The sequence below is a fragment of the Periplaneta americana genome, chromosome 2 (genome assembly GCF_040183065.1).
Source record: "Periplaneta americana isolate PAMFEO1 chromosome 2, P.americana_PAMFEO1_priV1, whole genome shotgun sequence".
Classification (NCBI taxonomy): Eukaryota; Metazoa; Arthropoda; class Insecta; order Blattodea; family Blattidae; genus Periplaneta; species Periplaneta americana.
This window is the reverse complement of record NC_091118.1, coordinates 139,366,660-139,392,482: the sequence shown is the minus strand read 5'-3', so window position 1 is coordinate 139,392,482 and position 25,823 is coordinate 139,366,660. Positions and strand designations below refer to the sequence as shown.

General features: G+C 34.2%; 1 protein-coding gene across 1 annotated transcript; it reads left to right on the top strand.

The window, feature by feature from the left end:
• The first annotated feature begins 739 nt into the window (after positions 1-739).
• On the top strand, positions 740-25,245 carry LOC138695188 (cytochrome P450 4c3-like). Its single transcript, XM_069819647.1, has 2 exons — positions 740-1,129; positions 23,857-25,245. The coding sequence occupies exons 1-2, from the start codon at positions 740-742 to the stop codon at positions 24,298-24,300; spliced, it is 834 nt and encodes a 277-aa protein (XP_069675748.1). The 3' UTR covers positions 24,301-25,245.
• The last annotated feature ends 578 nt before the right edge of the window (positions 25,246-25,823 follow it).

Here is a 25,823-nt window from a genome sequence, read left to right as displayed (position 1 = left end):
TGACTTGAATACAAGCTAAGTGAATAAATAAACTCCGCACTTCAGTACATCCATTTGATCACAATATGTGGATTATTGCTGTTTCGTTCTTTATCGTTTGCATTGCTGCCGTAATTTATGTCACATTGAGAAATAATCGTAAAATTCATCTGATATCTACGTTACCTGGCCCATCTTTATTTTCCGCTGTAAAAGTCGCTTTCATCATTGGATTCAGTGACTACAGTCAAGTTTTTAAAATCGTTAAAAATTTATTTGATACCTACGGATCCATCGTCAGTGTATGGTATGGACCGATACCACTGATACTACTTAAAGATCCTCAACGTATTGAAAAGTTATGCAAACAAGACAAAGACTGGAGGAGATTTCCAGACATAATGGATAAAAAAGTTATGGAACCAATATTCAAGGGCGGAGTTTTAGCAATTGAGGGCGAAGAATGGAAAAGACACAGACGTATTCTCAACACAGCATTCCACAACAACATTCTGGAGAAATTTGTAAATAACTTTGATAAAAACAGCAATATCCTGGCGAATAGAATAGTCGAGTATGCGAATGGTTGTTTTCAAGCTCTACATGTTCTTTTTACTCAGTGTACATTTGACATTGTTGCCGAAAATATATTTGGATATGCACTAGACACTCAAAAGAGGAATTATATTGCATTAGTAGAGAACCTTGAAGGAGCAGAAAAATATTTAAGCCGTGGATGTTCATTCAAATAATATTCAACATGTCAGAAGCAAGTCGGAAACAAGCATCTATTGTCTCCTTCCTTCATGGTATGGTCAAAAAAGGAATTGACTACTATTTAACTCAACACGAAACAGTGACACACAATGGAGGAAACATCGAGGATTACTTGAAGACAAAGGGAAGGCTGTCCGACATCCTATTAAATTCTTCAGAACTGAGTAGGGACGATGTTATTGGAGAAGCAACTTCCGTTACAGGTGCAGGAGCGGAGACCAGTTCAACTGCGTGTTGTTTTGCATTGGCACTACTTTGTGAAAATCAAGATGTCCAAGAAAGAGTTATGAAAGAACAAATAAAAATATTTAATAAAAATATACACGCTGCAGTTGCAAATGAACATCTCATTCAAATGAAATATCTCGAACAGGTAAGTTCATATAAAATCTAATTATCTTGTATGTGCATGCACTTATTTAGTACACGCAGAAAATTTGTTGCATGAGTATTTAAAATTTTCTTTCAAACCATATACTCTCGAATTCGAATACGGAAAACTGCGGTTATGTTTTTTTCCAAAGAATAACTTCATTTATCCATATATTATGAAGAAACAGTCAAAGGAAGACACTGTGATTGAAATGAAAGCTACCTAGGAGGAGATCATAAAAAAATAACACATAATTGTGACATTAAGAATTATTTTGAAGTGAAAGATTTATGAACATGTCTAATATCTAAAACGTTTTACCAGCACTTATAATTACAAAGACAACAGTAACAATCTGTTAACCATCAATTTTTAAGATGTTAGGTGGACAAATTAATGGTGAAGCACGATAATCTAGTATTTCTGAACCACTGTTACACTACAATGGACGAAATTTGAGAGATATATTCTTAATTCCAAATGTTTCAGAATGTGTAAAGAGTAAATGTTGAATATTTTGATGTTAGGTGTCAATTTTAGCATTGATATTTGTTTTTTTATAGTATTGCTTAATTACTTAAAATAATAGTGTTCGATTTAAAATTATCTAGTGATGCGTGCGCTTCAAAACGTTCTTCAAGCATGGACACAGTTAAAGTAGGTAATTCTCCTGGAAATTGATCCGGTTGTGATGGTGTGGAACCTTGCACAAATTAATAAAATTTGCATAAAATGATTGATTGAATGGAAACAGTGAGTAGTGATGTAAATACTAATATTTGTGGAAATATTGCTTCTGTAAACATTTATTTGGTGTCCAGTAACAAACAAAGGAAGATCAAGAAAACATCATTTATGCAGCTATCTGAAATAGCATCGAACACTCTGCCTGCTGAGATGGTAAGTTAATTAATCTTGTAAGTAAAAACGTTGAATGCTACAAACAAGAATTACTTCTTCATTACCTAATCTCAATTCACCTGTTTCTAATATGCAAATCTATAAGCATCTTTGCATAACCTTAAATACAAAAATAGTACAGAAAATAACGTGTTACGTGAACATTCCCAATGGAAAGAGATTACAGCCCTTAGCTACCGTAGACAGTTTGGGGGAACCTTCTAATGCTTCTACACTTCAAAAGGAAAAAAAAAACACCTCTCTGTTTAAAGAACGTTGCGAACTCTTATTGCAAAGCATACAGAATCATGGACAATCAGAATTCCTAACACAGTTGAAATTGTTCAATCATAAAAGTATAGGCATCAACATCTCATGATTTTAGATCACTTACTACTTAAATTGTTTTAATTCGTCAGCAATATTATAACTCAGTTATAAAAATCTTACTGAAAATAAGTTTTCTACTGGTATTCGAAATGTACCATAATCTCTCATTGATCAATAGAGAAAAGTCGGTATTGTAGAACTTAACTATTCACTTCATAAAGTAACGAGACTCCTAGCAAAGACCAAACAATAAAACTAGGCAACAGCGACAAGGTACATCAATCTCACTCGCCGACTGAACAGTGTGATTAAAGAGATTCCTCAATGTAAAACGTGCCGAAATTTTGGACATACAAGGAATAATTACTATCAACTCGAACCGCAGTGTGTACGATGTCTAGAGGCCCATCATTTCTCTCAATTCCCTAACACTAAAACTACACCGCTTAATTGCGTGACCTGTCAACAAAATCCAGCTAATCCACCTATGAACACTATTTGCAACGTGACGTTGAGTTAAGACAAGCACAACGGAATGATATTCCCGAATCTTCGCAACCATACTTCATCGCAAAGTATATTCTCAACATCAAGTAAATCTGGCAAAGTCTGTAGCATTTACTTTAAGATTTTAGGCAAATTCTCAATCTAGCATGTATTCAAATGTAGTGAAAGGATTCTTTGATCAGAGTCACCGCCGCCCTATAAGTTAACATGATCCAGAGCCTTTCCCTTCTTCACTCTTAACTGATCTACTCCCTAAGATTATCCCGCGCATTCTCACTCTTTTGACTTCATTCTTGTCAAAAATTATATATTGCATTATGTCGTCTCTATGACCATACTTTCAGAATGGCAGTAAATAATCAAGTTTCTATCCATCAGCTCACTATAATCAATTCTAATACTGATGGTATTAGAATGAAACTATTTTCTTTGATTATCTTTTTGTCAGCACATGATACTGCGATATCTTGTATCACAGAAACTCACATTCTTCTAAACAAAGTCTTCACTGTTCCAGGATGTGAAATATATAGAAATGATAGGAATGCTACAGATGCATCTGGTGGTGTTGTTATTTTAATTAACGTAATATTATACATCATTACGTACTTCTTCCTTATAAGTCTGATATAGAAATAGTCGGAATGAAAATGTATTTTATGTCAAAGTCATAAACATTTTGTGCTTATATGCTCCAAAAATATTTACTCAGTACTAAGTACATAACTTGCTCTTTTATTTCCCTCGGTCGGTTTAACACTTCTTGTAGGTTATCTAAACTCAAACCACACATCATGGGGCTGCAGGATAATGAATCCAAATGGTCATCGTTTTTACGACTGTACTAACAACTTTGGTCTGCACATTCTCGAACCGACTGAACCAACATACTATCCATATAATCCAGCTAAGCTCCCAGATGTCCTGGATGTTGGAATCCAAAAGAATATTCATTTAGCAACTTATTAACAACACTTGATTCATATCATTGCCCTGTGATGATTACTTTCCACTTGTCTCCTAATATAATGTGACAGCTGCCTCGGGATTCGAACGCGTGTCCGACAGGGAGCGCGGGAGACGAAACGTTGGTCGCTTCGGTGTGGCGGACGTAAGGGGAACGTCTGCAGCCGAGAGGGGAAGGGGTGGTGCACTGCGGCGCGAGGCAAAGCTTCGGGTGCTTCGCTGTGCGAGGTGAAGGGGAGGACGAACCCTCCCGAACAGAATCGTCCAGGAAGAAGGGGCGAGAACAGAAGTCTGTAGAAGTAGAAATTTTAAGCATCGTACTTTCTCGTAACTATGGTTTGGTTATAAAATACGACACGCGAGTGAACTTGATCAGTTGTTGTTATAGTCGGTGGACAGCAAGCCAGGCAGTCTTGTGTAGCAGTGAAGCCAGCTTCGAGACCGGAGTTCGACTTGAGTGTGTCCGCAGCTGTGTGAGCGTCTGAAGTCCTGAGTTCGAGTGCAGTGGACCGCAGTTGGGGGACCTGAGTTCGAAGTTTAGTGGACTTTTCCTGAAGGTCTGGGGTTCGAGATACTGTGAACTCGAGTGACTGAGCTAGAAGAACTAGCCAAAGCAAACGAACTGTGAACTGAGAACTGACAGTTCTGATTTGTAAACATTAGTCTGTGAACATTAGTTAAGATTAACAGTTCATTGTTGTTCTCAATAATCCAAGTAAATTGTCATTGTCGTCTGTGGAATGCAATAACGAATACTGTGTTACTGTGTGGAGTGGAAATCCCATTGTTGACGGGAGTATTTACATTCAATTATAAAAAGTGATTATTGTTGAAATAATAAAACTACATTCTTATTTTGTATAAAAGTTACAATAACATCTCTTGTGCAGCGTCTTATTAATGGTTTTGTTGACTCGGACAAATAACATGTTAATTGACCCTAGACACGATATTAATCACAGCATATCATCCACTAACAGTAAAAGATGTTGACTATGATATTTAAAATTTTACGGACACAATATATTCAGGTGTAAAATATTCTGCACTGTCCCCCAAGCTGCCGTTGATACGCTACAACTTACCATCATCCATACTACAATTAATTAATGGAAAACATCGAATTCCTAGACAATGGCAAAAAGAGAGGCAACTATAAGAGCGGAAAAGCTGAATTATCGCATACGACTAGTGAAGACAAATCTAGAACAACATCGTCTACAGTCATATCAGTCTTCCTTGTTATCTCTATCTGAAGACGATAATATGGCCTACTCTTTGGTACGCTACAAAGCGTACCCTGCGCGAGTCAACAGCCATCTCGACACATCGTGTTGATTCTCAAATAGCCACAGACACAGAATAGAAATGTAATTTTCTTGCATCTCATTATCATCAAGTATTCACCCCAAACAAGAGTTTAAAGGAAAAGACTACGTCTGAAATTGAAATAGAAATTACTGAAAATATTAATAAACCTAATGTGCCAGACAAAATGTTCTATACTACTCCACAAGAACTGTCTCACTTTATTCAAAGACTACTATATAAAAATAATTCCTAGGTTATGGTCTTATACCCAACATAAGCTTACCAGAAAAGCTGTGCTGTATTTGACGTGATTTTCATTGTTGCCCTCTTAACTGAGTATTTTTCTAGAACTTGGAAGCTTGCTGAAATCGTTGTTTCTTTGGGAAAGTTATTCATCAAGGCATTTGCAAATTTACTTTCCTAAACAAGATTACATAAGATTTTCAGTTTGGCTCTCGGCCAAAACATTCTACCATATATCAATTGCAAAGAGTCATTGAATGCATTACAAAGGCTTCGAGAGAAAAAATTATACTGCCGCCGTGTATCTGGAAATTGTGCAAGTATTTTATACTGTTTGGTATGATGGTTTAATACTAAAATTATATAGATTTTGTTTTCCTGACTATCTCCCACATATTATGAAAAAGTTTTTTTTTTTTTTATCTGAGCGTCAGTTCTCACGTTTAGATGGAATTAAATGAAAGTTTCGTCGAAAATTTAACCTCCAGTACCACAAGAATCTATACTGTCACCATTTCTCTTCAATCTCTCTACATATGATATTCCATACAAATACGATCGTCATACGTAACACTATGTATGCTGATGATAGAGATCGTTTTTATGTATTCTCACAGCAACCTGAATACTACAATTAGTACTCTTCAAACATCCTCACATGCGCTATCTAACTAGTTCTCTGACTGGAGATTACTACTTAGCATTACCAAGACAGAAGCCAAAATTTTCTCATTAAGACCTATTCATCATCCTCCTCCTTAGGTTCTTCTAAATGAACAAGTTATATGGCTCTCTAATCAAGAAGCTGTAAAATATCTGTACATACGAAACTTATATGGAATGCCCATATACTGTAACTCGCATTGTTAGGCTTGCCTCTTCTAAAATTCGAAAATGATACCTTTGGTTTATTAAACGTTCACAAATTGGATTGAATTGTTCAATGCTGCTTGTTCGACCTCTTTTAACTTATGCAGCGCAAGTACGGGGGACAAAATAAGACTCACATGCATCGCCTATAAGATTTTCAAAAGAAGTCCCTTCGAAGAGCAACAAATTCCCTTTGGTTTGTGAGAATTCAGCAGTTGTATCAAAACTTGGGAATTATTCCAATGCAACAATACATTCATTCAATGTCAATATCTTCCTCCAACATACTCTTTGGCGTTCCTGGAACTGTGACATGTAACATTGGAGCAAGATCTTGTCAGCCGACTACACTGATGACATCTTTCTCAAATACACAAATGATTCTTCATCAATTTCAATGACAACACAGAAACTTCAATATCATATTTTTACCAGATATACATTACTCAGATTTCACATAAATTACTTTTAATTAATTATTTTAAAATAAATTTAATTAGAGGAGCCTTTACATCCATCCTCATCATGCTCCTGTATATGAGATATGACACAAGTTAACAATGGTTTGTAGGGCCTATAGCAGTTTTCTAGTCGACTTATAAATAAATTTAAAAAATATTCGGTGAGTTTGAAAACGGGACGTTATCAGATTGTAATGCTGACTTTGTTTCCAAAGTTTCTATCTCTTTTTCACAAAGTGTAATAATTAAGACTGTATTAAACCTGCAACGTGCGCCCTCTTTTCAATTTCAGTTCAACGTTTCTTTTTCTCGGCTACCATGGACCTTCTGCGTAAACTCTCGAATTGTGTTATTGAATAAATGAGACAAAGTTAATAATTAACATAAATTTTAATGACAGAAACAATTAAGAAAATAAATAATAACATGTACAAATACGTAATGAGAAATAATATAACAAGTATATTGCACAACGCTGAAATTGCCTATATAAGGTAAAGTGGAAGTCGCGCGCAGGTAGAGTGCCTTGCACTCTTAACTCTTACGATGTTCACTCCATGGCGTTCGAGGCGAGACTCCTCTGCGACGAAATTCACGAAGTCCACACTCAGGGAGAGTGCACATGCTCTCTCAACTCTTACGATGTTCACTCCATGGCGTTCGAGGCGAGACCACTTTCCAAGGGGGCCCGAACCAAACAAGAAAACACCAAAGTACGTTAGCTTTCAAACCAACCAATCACAAATCAAAGCCTGAAACGCAGTGTCTCTAAATATACATAATCGAGAATAATCGAGAATACCTAAACGCAACCTAGCGGAGAACATCAAAACCAAAACCCCGCCATCCATGAGAAAAAAAAAAACAGAAATTAAATCGAATAAAAAGAAAACCACAAGGAATCAACGGGAAAGAAAAATGACTAAATAAGAAATAGGAAGGAAAACAGAGTGACAAAAAAATCATTCGTCACAAACCCAGAGATGGCTTTATGGACTAGAGTACCTGACTGTCACGCACATGGCCCGGGGTCATAAGTGGACAAGGTCGTATTTAGGGTTTCTCTCGGGGTATACATCAAATAAGTTATAACTGCTTAACCCTAACAATACCAACCTATAATCTGTAACGTGCAATACCAACGGGACGGGGTGCTCTCAGGCCCACAAATAAAATATGTATTTAATTTTTTTTTCAAATTGTGCTATTTTGTTTTTATATCTATTAATTAAGACTTTAATGTTATTTATTTGTTATAATTCAAGAAACATTACATACAAGACTCTGTATTCATCTATATTAATAATAAATCTGCAGCCAAAATTTTTCTGGCACGTAATTTTCGATTTTCCAAAAATAATTGGTGTTAACATGTACAATTAACCATCCGGAAATCGAAAATCGCTTTTTTTTATTTTTGTTTATATGTCTGTCTGTCTATCTGTCTGTCTGTCTGGATGTTTGTTACCTTTTCACGCGATAATGGCTGAACCGATTTATATGAAAAATGGAATATAAATTAAGTTCGTTGTAACGTAGATTTTAGGCTATATGGCATTCAAAATACTTTATTTAAAAAGGGGGTTAAAAGGAGGCCTGAATTAAATAAATCGAAATATCTCGCTTATTATTGATTTTCATGAAAAATATTACATAACAAAGTTTATTTAAAAATAATACCTGATAAGTTTTATTCTATATAAAATTTGGTAGGACTGATATTTAATGAGAGAAATGAGTATTAAAATTACAATAACAACGCCATCTAAGGTGCTGTACTGAAATAAAAACAAATGACTTCGTCTATAAGGGGCCTTGGACAACAACAATCGAAAGCTATTAAACATAGCCTACAGAGAATGTTTCTCTGTTTGTATGAAGTAATATCGGACGCTAATTAATTGTTTAATTATTATTTCACCATTGGAAAGTGTAGTTTCTCTAGATGGACATAATTCTACAATGTTATTACAGTAACTTCTGAAACATATAGCAAGCAGTATAAAGTATACACCTTAAAACTAAATGATATGTCAATCTTCATTAAACTATGGTTGCATGTAATAACAATTACGAAACATGTTAAAGGAATTGTCATTGCAGCAAATGATTGCTCTCTGGACGAAAATGATCGCATTTTAATTATTTGAATACAATTTAAATTAAGTAACATATTAAACGATTTATCCTTCTATCAAACACGAATGTTCCCTGGATCAAATGTCCAATTTTAACTATGTAATTAGTTTATATTTATTTCTAACAGGTGCAGCGGAGCGCACGGGTACGGCTAGTATTATAATAAAATTATGAGGACTAAGAATGTAACGCTTGGGAAAGAGCTCATTAGGCTTTGAAATAATTCCCTCAGTGGTGCAAACTTGTCATTCTGGTGGTATAATTATCTTATGTTCTTGTCGTCAGACCTAAGAATTCTTGTTAGTTCAAAGAACCGAATTCGAGTCATTTATCCATAATAGATTTGTCGAACTTGCAGGAAAGACCACAGATCTTGGATTGGTGCAGCCGTGTGATTGATTGCGCCCATTATCAACAACAAAACACTCTAGGAAGTCTTCATCAGTGTGTGCTATACCTAGACGAGAACCTTCTTCATTGGAGTGGACTTTTATCAGGTTTATCTTTTGTGGTGTAAGGAACAGCTGTACTGCTTCCGTCACAGAATTTACTTTCCTCTGTCTACGAAGTTCCATTTTCTCACGTACAAAATTCTGCACAGGTTGTCGTGAGGATCGTGTTGAACGTTGTGTAACATATAGAAGTTCAGATTTTGATGTAAGTTATATACTTCTCCACTAACTGACACATTGTCAGAATCGGACAATCCAACTTCTTAAAGTTGTCCTGAACTTCACTTGTTTCTGTATCTGATTCCTCTAAAACAGGCCTGCACAAGGTTTGCGCTCTCCGAGCCGGCTCACAGCTCATGAGCGGAATGCAGATATTAGCTGCGCTCTCTATAAGGGTGGATTGGAAGAAGAGGTGATCTCGTACAAAATATAACAAAAGGAAGTACTATTACGAGTGTTTATGAAATGAATTCCCGTTCAGTGTTTGCAAAACTATCTTGGACAATTATTAATTAATACAAAAATATTTATTTTACAGAAATAATAGAAATTCTATAGCTACTTAAGTGTACAATATCATTTTGTTATTTTTCTATTTATCAGTACATCAAAACGAGGTTTTATGCTGTTGGCAGCTGAAAGGAAGAGTAGCCTACTGATCGTAATGAAACATTAGTTACAGACGTTCATTGTCTGCCTTTATTAAAGTGATTATAGAAAACAGTTGCTCACAAATATAAATGTTGAGCCATACATAGCAATCATTTTCACAGACAGCCTCTGTAGTCATGGATATTATTGCTAATGTTTAGTCTTGTAAAGCTCAACCAGGCTAGTAGTATTATTCAAACGATGTTTAGCCCTTAGGTCACATTGAAGATCAATAAGTTCGAGCTGTAAATCGTTAAATGTTATGTTCCGTCTTTTAGATTCCTCCATACTGTACTGTAGCAGTAGATAAGCAACGTGAAACAGTTACTGAGAATAGGCCTACACACTGTACTCCACTAGATAACTGAGTGGTCGTTTCCCTCTCCTCTGCCTAAAGCAAGTCTATGTCATTCTGACGTATCTTCCTCTACGTTTCGGCGAGCGGTAAACACGGCTCTCCCACTCCGAAGGAGCGCGCGCGCTCGTTGAGCGCTGTTTGTGCAGGTATGGTCTAAAACATCATTGACTACTGTCTCCGTGAAGGTTTCACGAATACACATGCCGACATATCTAGCTATCTGGCTATTAATTAACGTATTGATTGATTGATTTATTTATTTACTCATTTACTCATTCACTCTTTCACTTATTTATTTATTTTATTTATTTATTTATTTATTTATTTATTTATTTATTTATTTATTTATTTATTTATTTATTTATTTATTTATATATTTATGTATTTATTTTGGTATAGTTAAGGCCATCAGGTCCTCTCTCCCACACCATCAGAAAATCAAATATTATAATAGAAATAAAAATAAAAAATTACACTATAAACAAAGTAAAGCCACACAAAAATATACATAGGTTGAAGTCACACAAACTTCAGATGAGTGATTAAGTATCATAATTAATTATATCTTAACTAATTAATGAACATAAACAAGAAATTTGAAATTTTAATCTACAGTAAAAAACACAAACACTTCTAGCAATACCTAAAAAACATTAAATAAGGCAATGTCTTCCAATTTAATTTTGAATTGTGATAAACAGAACTAGGAAATTCGTACCAAGCAGCAGATTTCGGTTGAGTGCAGGGAGAAGTATAGATATTACCCGCGCCTCGCCCTGCTGCCACCCGCTATAGATATACAGCAGAGATGCGATGCTTACTATTAATTCTGAGCGCGTGCTTTAAAAATAACTTCTCTCCATAAGCGCGGAGCTTTTCTACCTGAGGCACAAGGGTGTACAGCACATGCAACGTTGCAGACCATGACAGATCGCAAGCGAGATTGCAATACAGATTTTAATGATAAGTAGAAGGTTAATATTTTATGTAATGAACATGGTGGTGAAGTGCAGTGTTTAATAAGTAAAAAATATACACTATATAATTTGTAAAAAAATGCGAAACGTCAGTACGAAACACAACACAACACAACACAGATATAGACATTATTCTGGAGAAGGTAGAAATTGATTTCAGATAAGAAATAATGCTGAAAAATGAAGAAAATCCACGTTTTTCTGTTTTTATAATCGTAATTATATTTGAGACTGTTTTAAATGATTTAACCATATAATCATATATGGCCACACATGCGGTGCGGAAGTTGAGAAGATTTTTTTTGTTTTGTTTTTTTTTAATGCTGTTTTTCTCGACTTTAAAATGTTAAGCAGTTTACTGAATGAAAAGCTTCTTGCACAATATTTAGTGTCATATTGGTCTGAAACTTCTAACAAAGATCAATAAAATGTTGACAAATAAAATTTAACTAGCATTTGTATGAAACATTAATATTAAGTTTCTTCGGGCAATATTCATATTGCACTTAGATTAAATATGCTGTAATGGCAAATTCATAAAGTTGAAAAATTTATTGTGTCTCTCTCTCTATTTAGACTGATCTCCAGAGTTAATTAATTTTTATTCCCATAACTATTTTCAAGATTTTAGCAAATATGTACTAAAAATTTTGAAAATTTGACGCAAGGAGCCTTTTTAGTGGTGTAAATATAAAATATATAAAAATATATAATTTCAAATCCATTAGACTTAATGGCACCAAATTGTGTACAGATTATATAGTATTGTAGATCTGTTTATATAATTTAAATTTCACAAATTTTTGGCAGAAAATTGTGGAAGTTTTAAAAATCATACCGATGGCTTGGTTCCAAATGTGGCCATCTGCAAAATTTTCGATTTTGAGTTTTCTGCATATTCTGACTCAGAACCTGATTATCTATAAGCTCTAAAATTGTCTCTCCGTTAAGTTCAAAAATAGCGCCTCAAATCATGGTGTATAAATGTAGCTATGTGAAACTTAAGATTGAATGTCAGTTCCAAATGTGTCTCAAAACAGATAGCCATAATTGGAATAGAGTTTTCTTTACTTTTATGTTCTCCATATATAGCTATATCACATAGCTACTTGTGGAATGGCTTGTTTATTGCACAAAGTTAGTGAATTCTGCAGATAGATATGTAGAATAATAATAAATGCAACAGGTAATTTTATTACGAATCTTACTCGTGAATGAAAACTAGATTTACAGTCGTTCATTCGTTATGTTAAAAAAATATCTGAATTTCAGTAACTTACTAAGTATCTTAACAATGACAATAAAACTTTTTAACCTATATTTGTTTGTCGTAATTAATGGCTAAAATTAGAAACCATATTACTCTAACAAAAATAATTTTCTCACTCCTTTATGTAAGCATAGCTCGGTTACTGTTGTGAACAACAGCATGCTAGTTACTAGTGCGAGTTTTCTGCATAACTAGTGATACAATAATTATTGTATTGAAGATGGTTTTGAGAAGTAAAATAATGCTAGAATTATTACATTTAAAAAAATATGATCCCCATATTACTGCTACTTGTTCATCTAAGGAAATGTACATATACACAGCCTCATTCAAGTGAAGACAATAGCCGTTTTGTAATAAATCCAGAGATAAGTACAACCACTGCTACGAAAACATCGCAGGATGTGGATTTGCAATGCAGCGTGATATGGTAATACAACTTTCAGCTGGTAACTTATTGTTATTTTAATTTGAAATTAATTATTGCACACGTGTTCATTATTTGCTGTTATGAATTTTCTTTTATTATATTTTTATAATTAGAAGTAATTGTATTACAATTGACTCTCCTATAATTTTATAGACTTCGAAGAGTCAACATATTCCAGGTTAATCAATGGCTGAGCCTTATGATTGTAGGCTAAAATGAAAAATACGTATCATCCAAGCGCAAAGAAGCGAAATTTTCACTAATTATTGGAAATTTGGCAATTTTAATAGGCAACGTGATTTTTAACAGTCTTGTAGTGGTGATTGAATGTAAAAGAAAAACATGTGTAGAAAATTCTAAACGGTCTAAAACATTGAAATTCTTTTTTAATGTTGATACCTCGGGAAAAGAAATATGCAAGAAGACATTTCTCAATACTCTGGCTATTAAGAAGGGCGTACTACATTTTGCTATTCAAAGCAGGACAACACAAATGGACAAACGGAGTGGGTATGGATCTACAAAAATATCTCAGGAGTTGGTATCTTTAGTAAAAGACCACGCCAACAAATTTCCTGCAATGTCATCCCACTATTGCAGGAACGATTAAAAAAGAAATACTTGAGTCCAAAATTGAATATTGCAAAGATGTACGGACTATACAAAATTGAATGTAAGGATACTGGTTTATAACCTGTCAAGAACAGTTTTACCATCATGTTATCAAAACTTATTTTAACCTTTCCTTCCATATACTACGTAAAGATCAATGTTCTAAATATACAACCTATGAATCATCTAATGCGGAACAAAAGCTAATACTAATGCAAGATGAATATAACAGACACACAGCACTAAAGGACAGAGCAACAGAAGAAAAAGAACTTGACAAAAATGAAGCTAAGCTAAATACTGATACAATACAGTCTTGTAATTTTGACTTACAACAAGTTCTGTATGTCTCCACAAATCCAACGAACCCATCCTCTTCTACAAAACAAAGTTAAATATATATAATTTTACTATATTTAATATTGGAGATGGGAGTGGAAAATGTTACATGTGGAATGAAATAGAAGGTGGACGAGGGCCTTGTGAAATTGTTTCATGTATCTTTCATCACCTTGAAAAGTATTTCAGAAGCAGTGAAGAGTGTAAGGCTCTTAAGTGACACATGTGAAGGACAAAATAAGAACCAGTATGTAGCTGCAGTATTCATTCATGCTGTAATGGTGTTACTAAAAGAAACTATTGACCAAAAGTTTCTTGTGTCTCTCCATAGTCAGATGGAGTGCGATTCGATGCATGCCAGAATGAAACTGCGTCAAAAAATGTACCAGTTTACTTGCCATATGAATGGATGACGATCGCTAGAACACCAATCGTATAGAACCGAAGTATCAAGTTTATCAAAGTAAAGATATCAAGTTTGTTTACTGGAAAGCATTAGCAACATTATGAATAGAAATACATCTGATGAGGGCAGCAAAATAAATACGGTTTACAATGAATACAATGGAGAAATGTCTGAAACCATTGCACATTGAGAAGAGGACAAATTCTAGATTGAAGTTGAAGCATTTACAAGAAATTTGCAATTCAGGTGACGTTGCTAATGACTGTCAAGATTTCTTTCAGAATTTATTAAGTGATTCAGCTCTTGTAAATGATAAAACAGTGGTGCCAGATATTAATGATGACAAGGATGAATATTTTTTTTAAATGAGTAAGACTACAGTTTACCAAGTATTTGACAATAATATCTGCCTCTATTTGTTTGTAAAGAGAAATCAACGTGTGAAAAAATATACTATTATATTCTACACTTTTTTTTTTACTTTTATTCAGTACAACTAGTACAATTAAGATACGAAAAGGCAGAGCCATTTGTAATGAAAATTAAGACCAGTTCTGAAGAGGATTTCCGCAGTATCAATGTCTTACCAAGGAGAGATCGACGGTTTACAATAAATACCATGGAGGAAGGTCTTAAACCATTGAATATTGAGAAGAGGACAATTTCTGCATTGAAGATGAAGCATTTACGAGAAATTTGCAATTCAGGTAACGTTGCTAATGACTGTCAAGATTTATTTCAGAATTTATTAAGTGATTCTGCTCTTGAAAATGATGAAACAGTGGTGCCAGATATCAATGATGACGAAGATGAAGATTTTCTTTAAATGAGTAAGACTATAGTTTACCAAGTATTTGAAAATAATATCTGCCTCTATTTGTTTGTAAAGAGAACTCAGTGTGTGATAAAATACACTATTATATTCTACCATTTTTTTTACTTTTGTTCAGAACTAGTACAATTATTTTTGTCAGAATTAAAGTTTTTAAATAATCAATCAGCTTAGGATAACAAGCATTGATAAAATTGAATATGTTTACTGTAGCTGACATTTATTTGTGTTTATCTGAAATGAATGAAGTATGGTTCATTATGTACTAGTTTATTTCTTTATTTATTCTTTCATATATTGACAATTCCATAGGCTACGTGGCTATCTTATTATTTTTTTTTAAATCATCAACATTTATGTTAACTGATAGTGCAAAATATTTGTTGGTAATACATTATTTAAATTATTAATGTCAAAATTTTATAGTCAAATAAATAAGTAACCAAATAAAAACTCTAATTTGATATTTAGCTTCAAAGTTTAATTGTGAATACTGAAAATTTATGATTTTGGAGATAGCCACGTTTGGAACCAAGCCATCGAACGTATTCCCCTAAATGATTGACCCCGAAAATTACGATGGCTCTTCAATAGCATAATTTAATCAGTTTGTTTTTTTTTTCGTGCATCTCACAAATCACTCCAAGGAAACTCATTACATAATCACGACTGGAGAGTAACGACTACATTTTCACAATCACACAATCAATATACTCCATTTCAATCAATATTGTCCTTATTATTTTTATAATAAATGCTCAAAAGTACTTAGATCACACACGTCGAGCAAGTAGACCCAATTAATTTCTCCTAACCAATGAATTGAAGTATATAAATAATTGCTTTTAACAAGAAAATGGTTGCAAATCAAGATTTTCAGGTATAACTCCCTGTAAAGCTGATTTGAATAATTTCGAGGGAAAAATTGTTCCGGAGCCGGGTATCGAACCCGGGACCTTTGGTTTAACGTACCAACGCTCTACCACTGAGCTACTCGGGAACTCTTACCGACACCGATCCAATTTTTCCCTCTATATCCACAGACCTCAAAGTGGGCTGACAACAGTCAAGCAACCAACTTCGAGTGCACACTAACTCCGTGTGACTTAAATTGTGGTTTTCTGTTAACGAACAGTGACGTGTATGCAAATCAAGATTTTCAGGTATAACTCCCTGTAAAGCTGATTTGAATAATTTAGAGGGAAAAATTGTTCCGGAGCCGGGTATCGAACCCGGGACCTTTGGTTTAACGTACCAACGCTCTACCACTGAGCTACTCGGGAACTCTAACCGACACCGATCACTGTTCGTTAACAGAAAACCACAATTTAAGTCACACGGAGTTAGTGTGCACTCGAAGTTGGTTGCTTGACTGTTGTCAGCCCACTTTGAGGTCTGTGGATATAGAGGGAAAAATTGGATCGGTGTCGGTTAGAGTTCCTTACAAACAATTAACTTTTCCTATTTCTCTTTTTGTTCTTAAAATCCCTTTCCTTTGCGATTTTTTTATATACTGTATGTACATGTATATTCAATAACTGAATAATTAGTTCTATTACATAGCCAGAAATTTAGTAATGCAAGCCATTGTAATAATTGCTGCCTTTATTCGATGTGCTGTATATGCATGTACATCCCTGTGTCTACGTTACGACGCTATGTAATGGATGCGCTTTGCGCTCGTGATTAAGGTGGAGCTCTTCTACCGTGATTGGGAGCTAATATCGTCTCACACCTGATATATAGTGTGTTCACAAATAACGCATCGTATCGTTCGAGTGTATACAGTCGTGAATAGTTTGAAGAATATTGTTAATTAGGCCTATATTAATATTTTAGGCTCTGAACAAAGTGAGATATTCTGTTAATATTATGTTATTTACGTAATGTGAATATAATGAATGATTCCAAAAAATAAACTACACTCTTATTAAAAAATTATGCAAACAGGGGTGTGTAACACGTTTATTATTTTCCCGATTATTTTTCATTGATGTTGTCATCTCGTACCGCTATGCATTAATTTGCATTAGGCCTACAGTCCAAGTTCAACATCGGAATCATGATACGAACTTCCTAGCTGCCGTTACAATAGAAAGGAATTTTTGTTTGAAAACAATTATGGATTTAATATTATGTGTCATATACGAGATACACTATTAGATTTACAATGTAGGTGTTCACATGATGATGATAGTAATAAATTCTGTATCTTATTTCAGATTTTCTCCAGTAACGTCTAGTGACGTAGAACGAATATTTTCAACGAATATTTTCAGAGTACAAATATTGTTATTTTTTCTGAATCTAAAAGAATATTTATTTTGATTAAAATGAAAATTGTCTTTGTTATTTGTTGTAATGAGGCTAGAATCATAATTCTATACATTGTATGTTATTTTTATATGTATGAGTAAATTAATTTAGATTGGAAGTTACGAACTTTATAATTACAAATTATTGTTTTTTATATTATTTTCTTCTTCTTCTAAGTCTGTGACGATTGGAGCACATGTTTGGTTACTACCCGACTGTACATGTTAGTCGTTTTGCTTCACTGACACCGAGAGACGCTCTATTACTTTTAGAGATACGGTATAGTTCAAGCTCACAAAAGAGTTTTGGTACCAACTTCCTAGCTCTAGTGATAAAATCCGGCAGTTCCTGACGTCATAGGTAACGAATTCCAGAGGTGAGTATTTCTACAGTGTAGGAGGATGAGTATAAAGGCCTCCCCACACCAACGCGAAATATTCGCAAGCGTGGCGGCGACGAATATTTCGCGTATACCGCGGCAACGAAATTCGCATGTTACCCCACACCGAGGCGAAATATTCGCAGCGCTGACGGAGACCAAATTTCGCGTATGCAGAGGAATATCATATCATAGCTTCTGTGCTAGTAAATTAATGGCACTGAGGAAAGCATGGAACAAATTTTGAAATCAGAATTGTTTTTAAAACGCGGGGGGAAAAAAGATACTAATTTGGAAGTGATCTGTTCAAAACAGACATTTAGACCTTCAGAAGTGGTTAGCGGTAAACTTTTTTATTTTTCACGTTAGATGGGGGGTCAAAGCGAATGAAATGTTGAGAAAGAATGGAAATTACTTTTAAAAGTTGCCGCTATTCAAAATCTTTACTGGTTTTCAAGTTACGGCGAGTTAAAGAAAAGAGTATTTTTTACTTGGCGAACAACTCAAGACAACCTCTTGTCTGCTAATACAGAAATCTTTGCTCTGATTTCAAATCCGCTTCCAAAATACTTCCATCGCTTAAATTGTTTTAATTACTCGTATGTGTTTTGAAATGTAATAATAAATAAATACTAAAAAAATGTAATTAAATATAAATAATGCAATTAAAAATAAATGTAATTACAATATTAAAATAAATGTACTTACTATATTAAAATAAATGTAACTGAAATATTAGAATACATTTAATTAAATTATTAAAAGAAAATAATCAAAATGGCGAACGATGATACCTAGTATTTAGCCTTAGATGTTGTGCTTGCGGTTGCAAACGTTGTCAAAGAACTTAGAGCTCTGGAGGAGAGAACACATAGAAAAAAAGGAAGAAGCGTGAGTGAGAAAGTGAGGTCCACGTAGAAAAATACAAAAATTCATCAGAAACAAGAAGTTAAAGATATCTGAAAAGATAAATTACCTATGAAACGAATATTCAGAGAATCCCTCATAACATGAATTACCATCCCAGCACATATAAATACTTGAAAATAGTGAAATGAAATAAAAGATACTTCATTGGTAATATATTTTTTATTCCTGCTCAGACAGATGACAATGGAAGATTCTCGGTCATTTGGCAAATTTTCTGAGAATTAATGCGAGTACGTTCAACAAACTCCTAACACGATATAAATCATTTTAGTTTCGTGAAATCAATACATTCACATTTGGAAACAATTATTATATTTTAATTGTCCGCTTTTCTATTATAATGTAATATAATACGTCTTAACCCCCTCAATAACATATTTTTAATTTTTTTTTCATCATTAGATACAAACTGACTTTTATTAATTTTTTTAGCAAACTAATACTCTCTTGAATGTATAATGGCTACGTTCACTAAAATGCGCTTTCAACGCAGAAAGTATCATAAAATTCATACAGTATTTGCAGTTATAAATATATATGATCGTGCAAAAATAGTTTACAATACACGTGCGTTAAGTGCGTAACACAATCTCGAAAACAGAAGAGAGACTATTCCTCTCGTCTTTTCTAACTTTTCTTTGATTCTGTTATAATACGTCCTTCAAGAGGAGGAAGACAAGAGATGATGCCAAGTCTAAAATCTGGGAAAGGTTTGTCCCACAAGTAGTGATATTTGCGTATAATTAATAAAATTATCCTGGTTATGTGTCAGTGTAACTGTGAAGCAGTATCTGCTAGGTGTAGATTTTTGCTAATTTTTTCGGCGATGTATGAAATGGAGGGGGAAAGGAGCTGGCCACCCTACTCCATTATCTCCTGGCTTAGTTGCCTCATAAGTGGTGCCTTCTTGGTATAATTTGTGAGTTTCAGACTTTTCTTCGGAAAACTGACTAAACAACAATCTTATAATATTGTATTTAATATTTAAAAAATAATTGCAAGTCGGATATTTTAACATTATGTAGACAAATATCGCATAATTAAATAAATATATTAACTTAAGTCCAAAACATTACCAAACGCGAGTACTAATGTTAGGAGATACAGCGCGAATCCGTAAGGTTTAATGAAAACAATTAATAGGCCTATTTATGTTTATTGAAACAACTCTTCTGTACTAGCTAATACAAAAGTTCCTAGAATATTTCATAGGAATAAAATATGAATGAGATTAATTTTGACAAAAAATTGCTATTAGGCCTAAATATAGGCTTATATGTTTGCTATTAAGAATGAAACCTTCCCTAAACTAAGAAAAGTATTAACTTTGAACTATTAAACCTTAGTAAGATGTTAAATGATGCAAAGTTCATATAGGTAGTTCCTCTAGAAATATATTTCTGTTCTAAGCAATGCTATAATATTATGAAGGACTGATAAAAGTCAACAAAGATGCGAATATGATTTCATTCCTTATAGACAGGCCGTATGTAGGCTAGAATTTTTCTCTCAAGATATGTTAAAGATGTGAATAACTTACCACTTTCATTAAATTCCAATTGGATTGCTTCTCATATTGCCCTTTTCCCTTACTTACTTGTAATCCTCTAGAATAAATCGTATAAAAGTGGAAGTTTCCTTACAATCTCTCACAGAACACTATAAAAAAATTCGCTGCGGCAGCGAAAAAAACCGCGCAGGCGGCGAATCTAAATTTGAACGCTGCAGATTCGCAGACGTCCGGCGATACTTTCGCGTCGGTGTGGGCACACTCATATACCGTAATGTACACTGAGGCAGTGGCAAGTTTTCGAAGCGAAACATTCGCCACCGGTGCGAATATTTGGCGTCGATGTGGGGAGGCCTTAAAGACGTCCTGTGAAGAGGGGTAGAAAGACGTGCTTGATGCCGGTTTCGAAGAGTTTTCAGAAATTGAAGGCGAGATAGCAGATAATTTGGAGTAAAAATATGCATGATTCTAAATAGAAGAGACGGTGAATGTATTGTTCTTCGTTCCTTCAGACGCACCGATGAAAGTAACTGGAGGGAAGGCGTTATATGGTAAAATTTACGAGTATTGCAGATGAATCGCATGCACACATTATGAACACGTTGTAGTCCCTCAGCTAAGAGTGAACTTACATTAGCTAGCAAGGAATTGCAATAATCAAAGTGGGGCATTACAGGCGTCTGAGTAAGATTCTTTTTTAGACTAAGTGGTAGAAAATTTTTCATATGAAACAAGGAAAGAAGTAGAGAAAATATATTATTGCAAGTGTGTGTTACTTGAGTTTTCCAATTTAGATCGCTATCCATAACAATGCCAGTGACTTTGTCTATGAAGAGAAAATATGAGAAAGACAAGTTCTCATAACAAGCAGGAAATTGTAATAACGACCCGACAGCCGTTAATACAATTGTTAAAGTGTTATTATCTACTTCAAAAGTTCAAACAACAATGGAAAATAAAATCTAATTTTAGAAAAACTTAAATTTTCCGCACCTTTCTTATACCCTTCAAGGCCCATAACAAGTTTGTAATTTTTAAACTTATTTTCATAAATAATACTTTTACAAATATTTCACAGTTTTTCAGTTTACGGTCCAACTAACATTTTTTTAATTTTTTTTCGAAATACTTATAAGTTAATAATGAAAAACTGAACCTGTGGGCATTTGGCGCCTCCCTCCCCCGTTGGTATTGATAGAGTCAATACCTCAATTTATAAAATAATAATTTAAACAAAAGTTGTCCGATTTGTTAAGGAGAACAAAAATACCGAGAAAAATGTCTATAATTCAAATCAAATTATCAGAACTGCCATTTCGAATCCCATGAGTGGAGACCAACGGCAAGCCGTTCATGACGCTATCTGAAAGGCGAAAGGCCCCTCCTTTAATGAAATTTGCAAAAATTAGCATTTATTTACCTAGTTCAGAGAAACTAATTTATACCGCTTAAGTAGGTCATATATGTATATAATCTGTGTGTATGTGTGTGCTTACGTGCGTGTGACCCACATCAGCGTCAGAAATTATATACACATTTATCGTGAAAGCGATATAACCCTGCACATTGAAAGGTAGGACAGATTGCATGAAAATAAACAAAAAATCGATTTACGCTTTGAGACTCAGTATATGGTGAATTAAACAGTTGCATCGTAATTTAAACTCTCTGGCAACGTCTCAATGCACAAAATTCCACACGAAGGTATTGAACTCAAACGACGTGAGATATAAACAAAAGGTTACGTATTGCAAAATCAAGAGCCTGATTCTGGCCGGGTTTTTCTCGACCAAATTTAAAATCTCCTTTTTCCTATCAACAATTTGTTCCGGTTGTTGTCGACTCCGATTGTGAAACGTTGGAATAACGCTGCCCGTGTCACGGACCAGCTAGCAGACAGCGATGAAAAACTCTGCACAGAGGTACTGTCTTACCGGAAATCTTTTTTGCATACAAGCGTTGAACGTCACGCGAATTGCATTTCGTCTTTCAAAAAATTAAAATCATGTCCAGATATTCCGAATTAGAAATTCTCGGCATTTTTGCTCTACACTAAGTTGAATGGCAAAACAAATTTCACTTAGGATCGAAAGATTCAAACACTCACTTCCGCTGAATATTCAAGTAATATTGGCACAAGACTATTTTGACTGTCAGTAATTATCCCCTACCCTTATCGAAAGAAAGTTTAGAACAGCTGATAAGTATTGTCACGCCTAGTGTTGATAGTCAGGTAACAAATTTGCAATATTTTTATTTAATTTACACGAAAACCGTCCATTCTATCGAACTACTACAAACTATTAGCATTGACAGCAATGAAGATCCTATGCATAATGACTATCCACAATGACGACGTTAATTTTTTCTGCAAAAACATTTTTTGTTCTTTTTTCTAAAACTATAAACTTCCCATCGATATGGCATTAGACCTTTTTTATATTCAATATGACCCATTGGTTCTGCAAATCTGCAGGGTTATTTCACTTCACCCTGTACATAAACGGGAGGAAAGGGAACTGAATAGAGTCCTTTTGAAAGATGAATCAGGCAGGGGAGTTAATCATAAGAACCTAATGTCACTGTGATCGTTTGTGAACGGTTTTCGGGATATTCGTACAAATTAATAAAAGCGGGCAGATGGCAACATTGCAATACGTAACAGTAGCTTTTCAGACGCAAAATTTTGTAGTCTTAAGCAAAACAAATGACCGGCTGCCATACGCTAAGTACCTTTCAAAAGACTTCGGTTCATACCGTGAGAGCATAGGTTTGCACGTTAATGAATTTCTTATGCACGATTCCGGTCTTTTTTTTCTGTATGCTTATTGATCAAATGTTACAAATAATCCATAACAAAGATATATTCAAGGCTAAATGGGATGCAAAAATATCCCTTTTCCTAGTAGTGTGAACCGGGCGCTGCCCGAATTGGATTTAGACAAATTTACGCTGTAGGAAATCGGGAATTTTTCTGTCTAAGTCTGTATAATCCCGCAAGGAAGATCCAGCAACCTAGTGCCCTGCAAAGGGGCATTAGTGACTAGGCAGTTCCTTCTTCTCGATCCGATTCTCCTTCCGATTTCTCCTGCCATCACTGACTGAACGCTTACCACGTCTTCCTCTCACATATTTTGTTACAGATCTTCAATGAAACTACGGCCAAACTATCAATGTTTACCCAACAAACCAATAAGGTACACATTTGTTGCTATTTTCCCTACTAAATCACCCAACATCACCTCTCCAACGTCTCCCCTTTTTCTGGAATACGCATTCGAAAAACCAACTAAAAATGCTACTTTTCTCAAACCCCGTTCAAATAAGACCATAAGATATTAGACTTTTATGTTTAACTCACTATCGTGATTCATTTTTCAAAAGGACCCAACTTAGTCCTGTTTCATGCTGTGTAAGCAGAGTGGGTATCAGCTTCGTGATTTGGGCGCAGTGATATTTAATATGTCTGTACTTGCGGCTCCTTTGAAGAAGTTCCTACACCTGTATTATTATATTGTTTCTTCATTTATTTTTTCAGGTAGTGAAAGAAACCCTGAGACTCTATCCGACTCTTCCAAATATATATAAGAATACAGTGGATGAAGTCGACCTCGGAAATGGAGAAATAATTCCGGAAGGAAGCTTCGTGGTTATCAGCACTTACGTTATCCATCGCGACAAGGACTACTTTCCCAATCCTGATAAATTTGATCCTGATAGGTTTACACCTGAGAACTCTGTGGGCAGACATCTTTATTCATACATACCCTTCGGATTAGGTCGCAGAATGTGCGTAGGACATAAATTCGCTATGATGGAGATGAAGACCATTCTGTCTGCAATCATCAGAAGATATCACTTTATAGCAGTAGAAGGTGGTATGGAGGGAATCAACGAAAGCTTGCAGTTAGGAATTGTAATGAAACCACTAAGTGGTTTCAAATTTAAATTTGCACCCAGGAAAATATGTAATGTTGAATAGTAAAAGTGGTACTTGATATTTTGCATTATAATTTGTTTATATAAATTGTATAGTGTGTTGTTATATAAATAATTTGTTCGTTTAAAAGTTGGGTTTCATGATTGTAGGCCTTCGCGATAAAACATTCTTCAGCAGTACTTACTGTGTTTGTATTGTTTAAGGTTTTAACTATTTGTAGTGTATATTTTGTATTATGAAGTTCATGACCATCTTCAATTAAATGTGTTGCAAATTTAGACCTCTTTCTATTGCACTTAAAATCAAATACAAGTTCACTGAATCTAGTTCTGAAATTCCTACGTGTTAGACCAATGTACTTCTTTTGGCAGTTTTTACAATTAAGCATATAAATACCTCCGTTTGAGAAGGTGGCATTATTATTTATTTGATAATCATTATATTATTTAGTTTATTACTTCTAAGGGAGGCAATATGTATGTTATGTTGTTTGAAAAGAATATTTAATTTGTTTGAGATTTTGCCAAAGTAGGTCATTCCAAATCGAGGTTTTTTAGAAGGTGTATTCTCAGAGGTTAATGTAGTAAATTTCTTCTTGGATAGAGTGGATTTTGTTTTAGCAATAAGAGTTTTAATGATCTGTTTGTTGAAGCCATTATCTAATGCAAGGTTTAGAATGTAATTGTTATTTTCTTTCTCATATTTGTTTTTATCTAGAGGAGTTGTGATCATTTTATCTATTAAGTATTTGAATTTGCTCATCTTGTGTGAAGAGGGATGTATAGATGTATTATGTATTGTGTGATTAGTCGAGGTGGGTTTCCGAAAAATGTCAAATGTTATTCGGGGTTGTTTAACTGTAATCTTTATATCCATAAAATTAATTGAACATTAATACCTGATTCATGTGAGAACTGTATATTTAGGTGGATTTTGTTGAACTCATGAGTAATTCGTGCATCGTTAGACGTCTCGCTTTCATACAAGATGAGAGTGTTGTCAACGTGTTTTACGTAAGTGGAAATGTTGAGTTTGTTGGAAAGATCAGCTATGTATGTTTGTTCTAGATGTTGTAAAAATATTTCCGCTAATAAACTTTTCGTTGTTGAAAAATTTTATTGTTGAACTTGAAGTAGTTTTGTTTTAAAGAAACAGTTAGTGTGTTGATAACTTGTTTTATTAAGGAGGGATCCAGTTGTAGTTCATTTAATTTCCAGATGATTATGTTTAAAATTTCATCGATCGGTATGTTTGTATATAGATTAGTTATATCTAATAACTGTAGAGTCCAGATGTTTAGGCATTTATAACTGCTGAAATAGGCAGGCAAACAAGACAACAAAACGTAAAAAAGGCACAACAAATTTTGAAAAAGGCATTATAAATTTTAAAAAGGCATAATATAATTTAGCAATAAATTTAAATTATATCAACATAAATCACAATTACTTCCTAGTTGATACATGTTGACTTATAAAATACTTTTTCTTCGTGATTAACTGTCTTTTCACAAACCTTATATAACAAAACTGTTCCATCGGTTGAAAACACATGGGCACCAAATT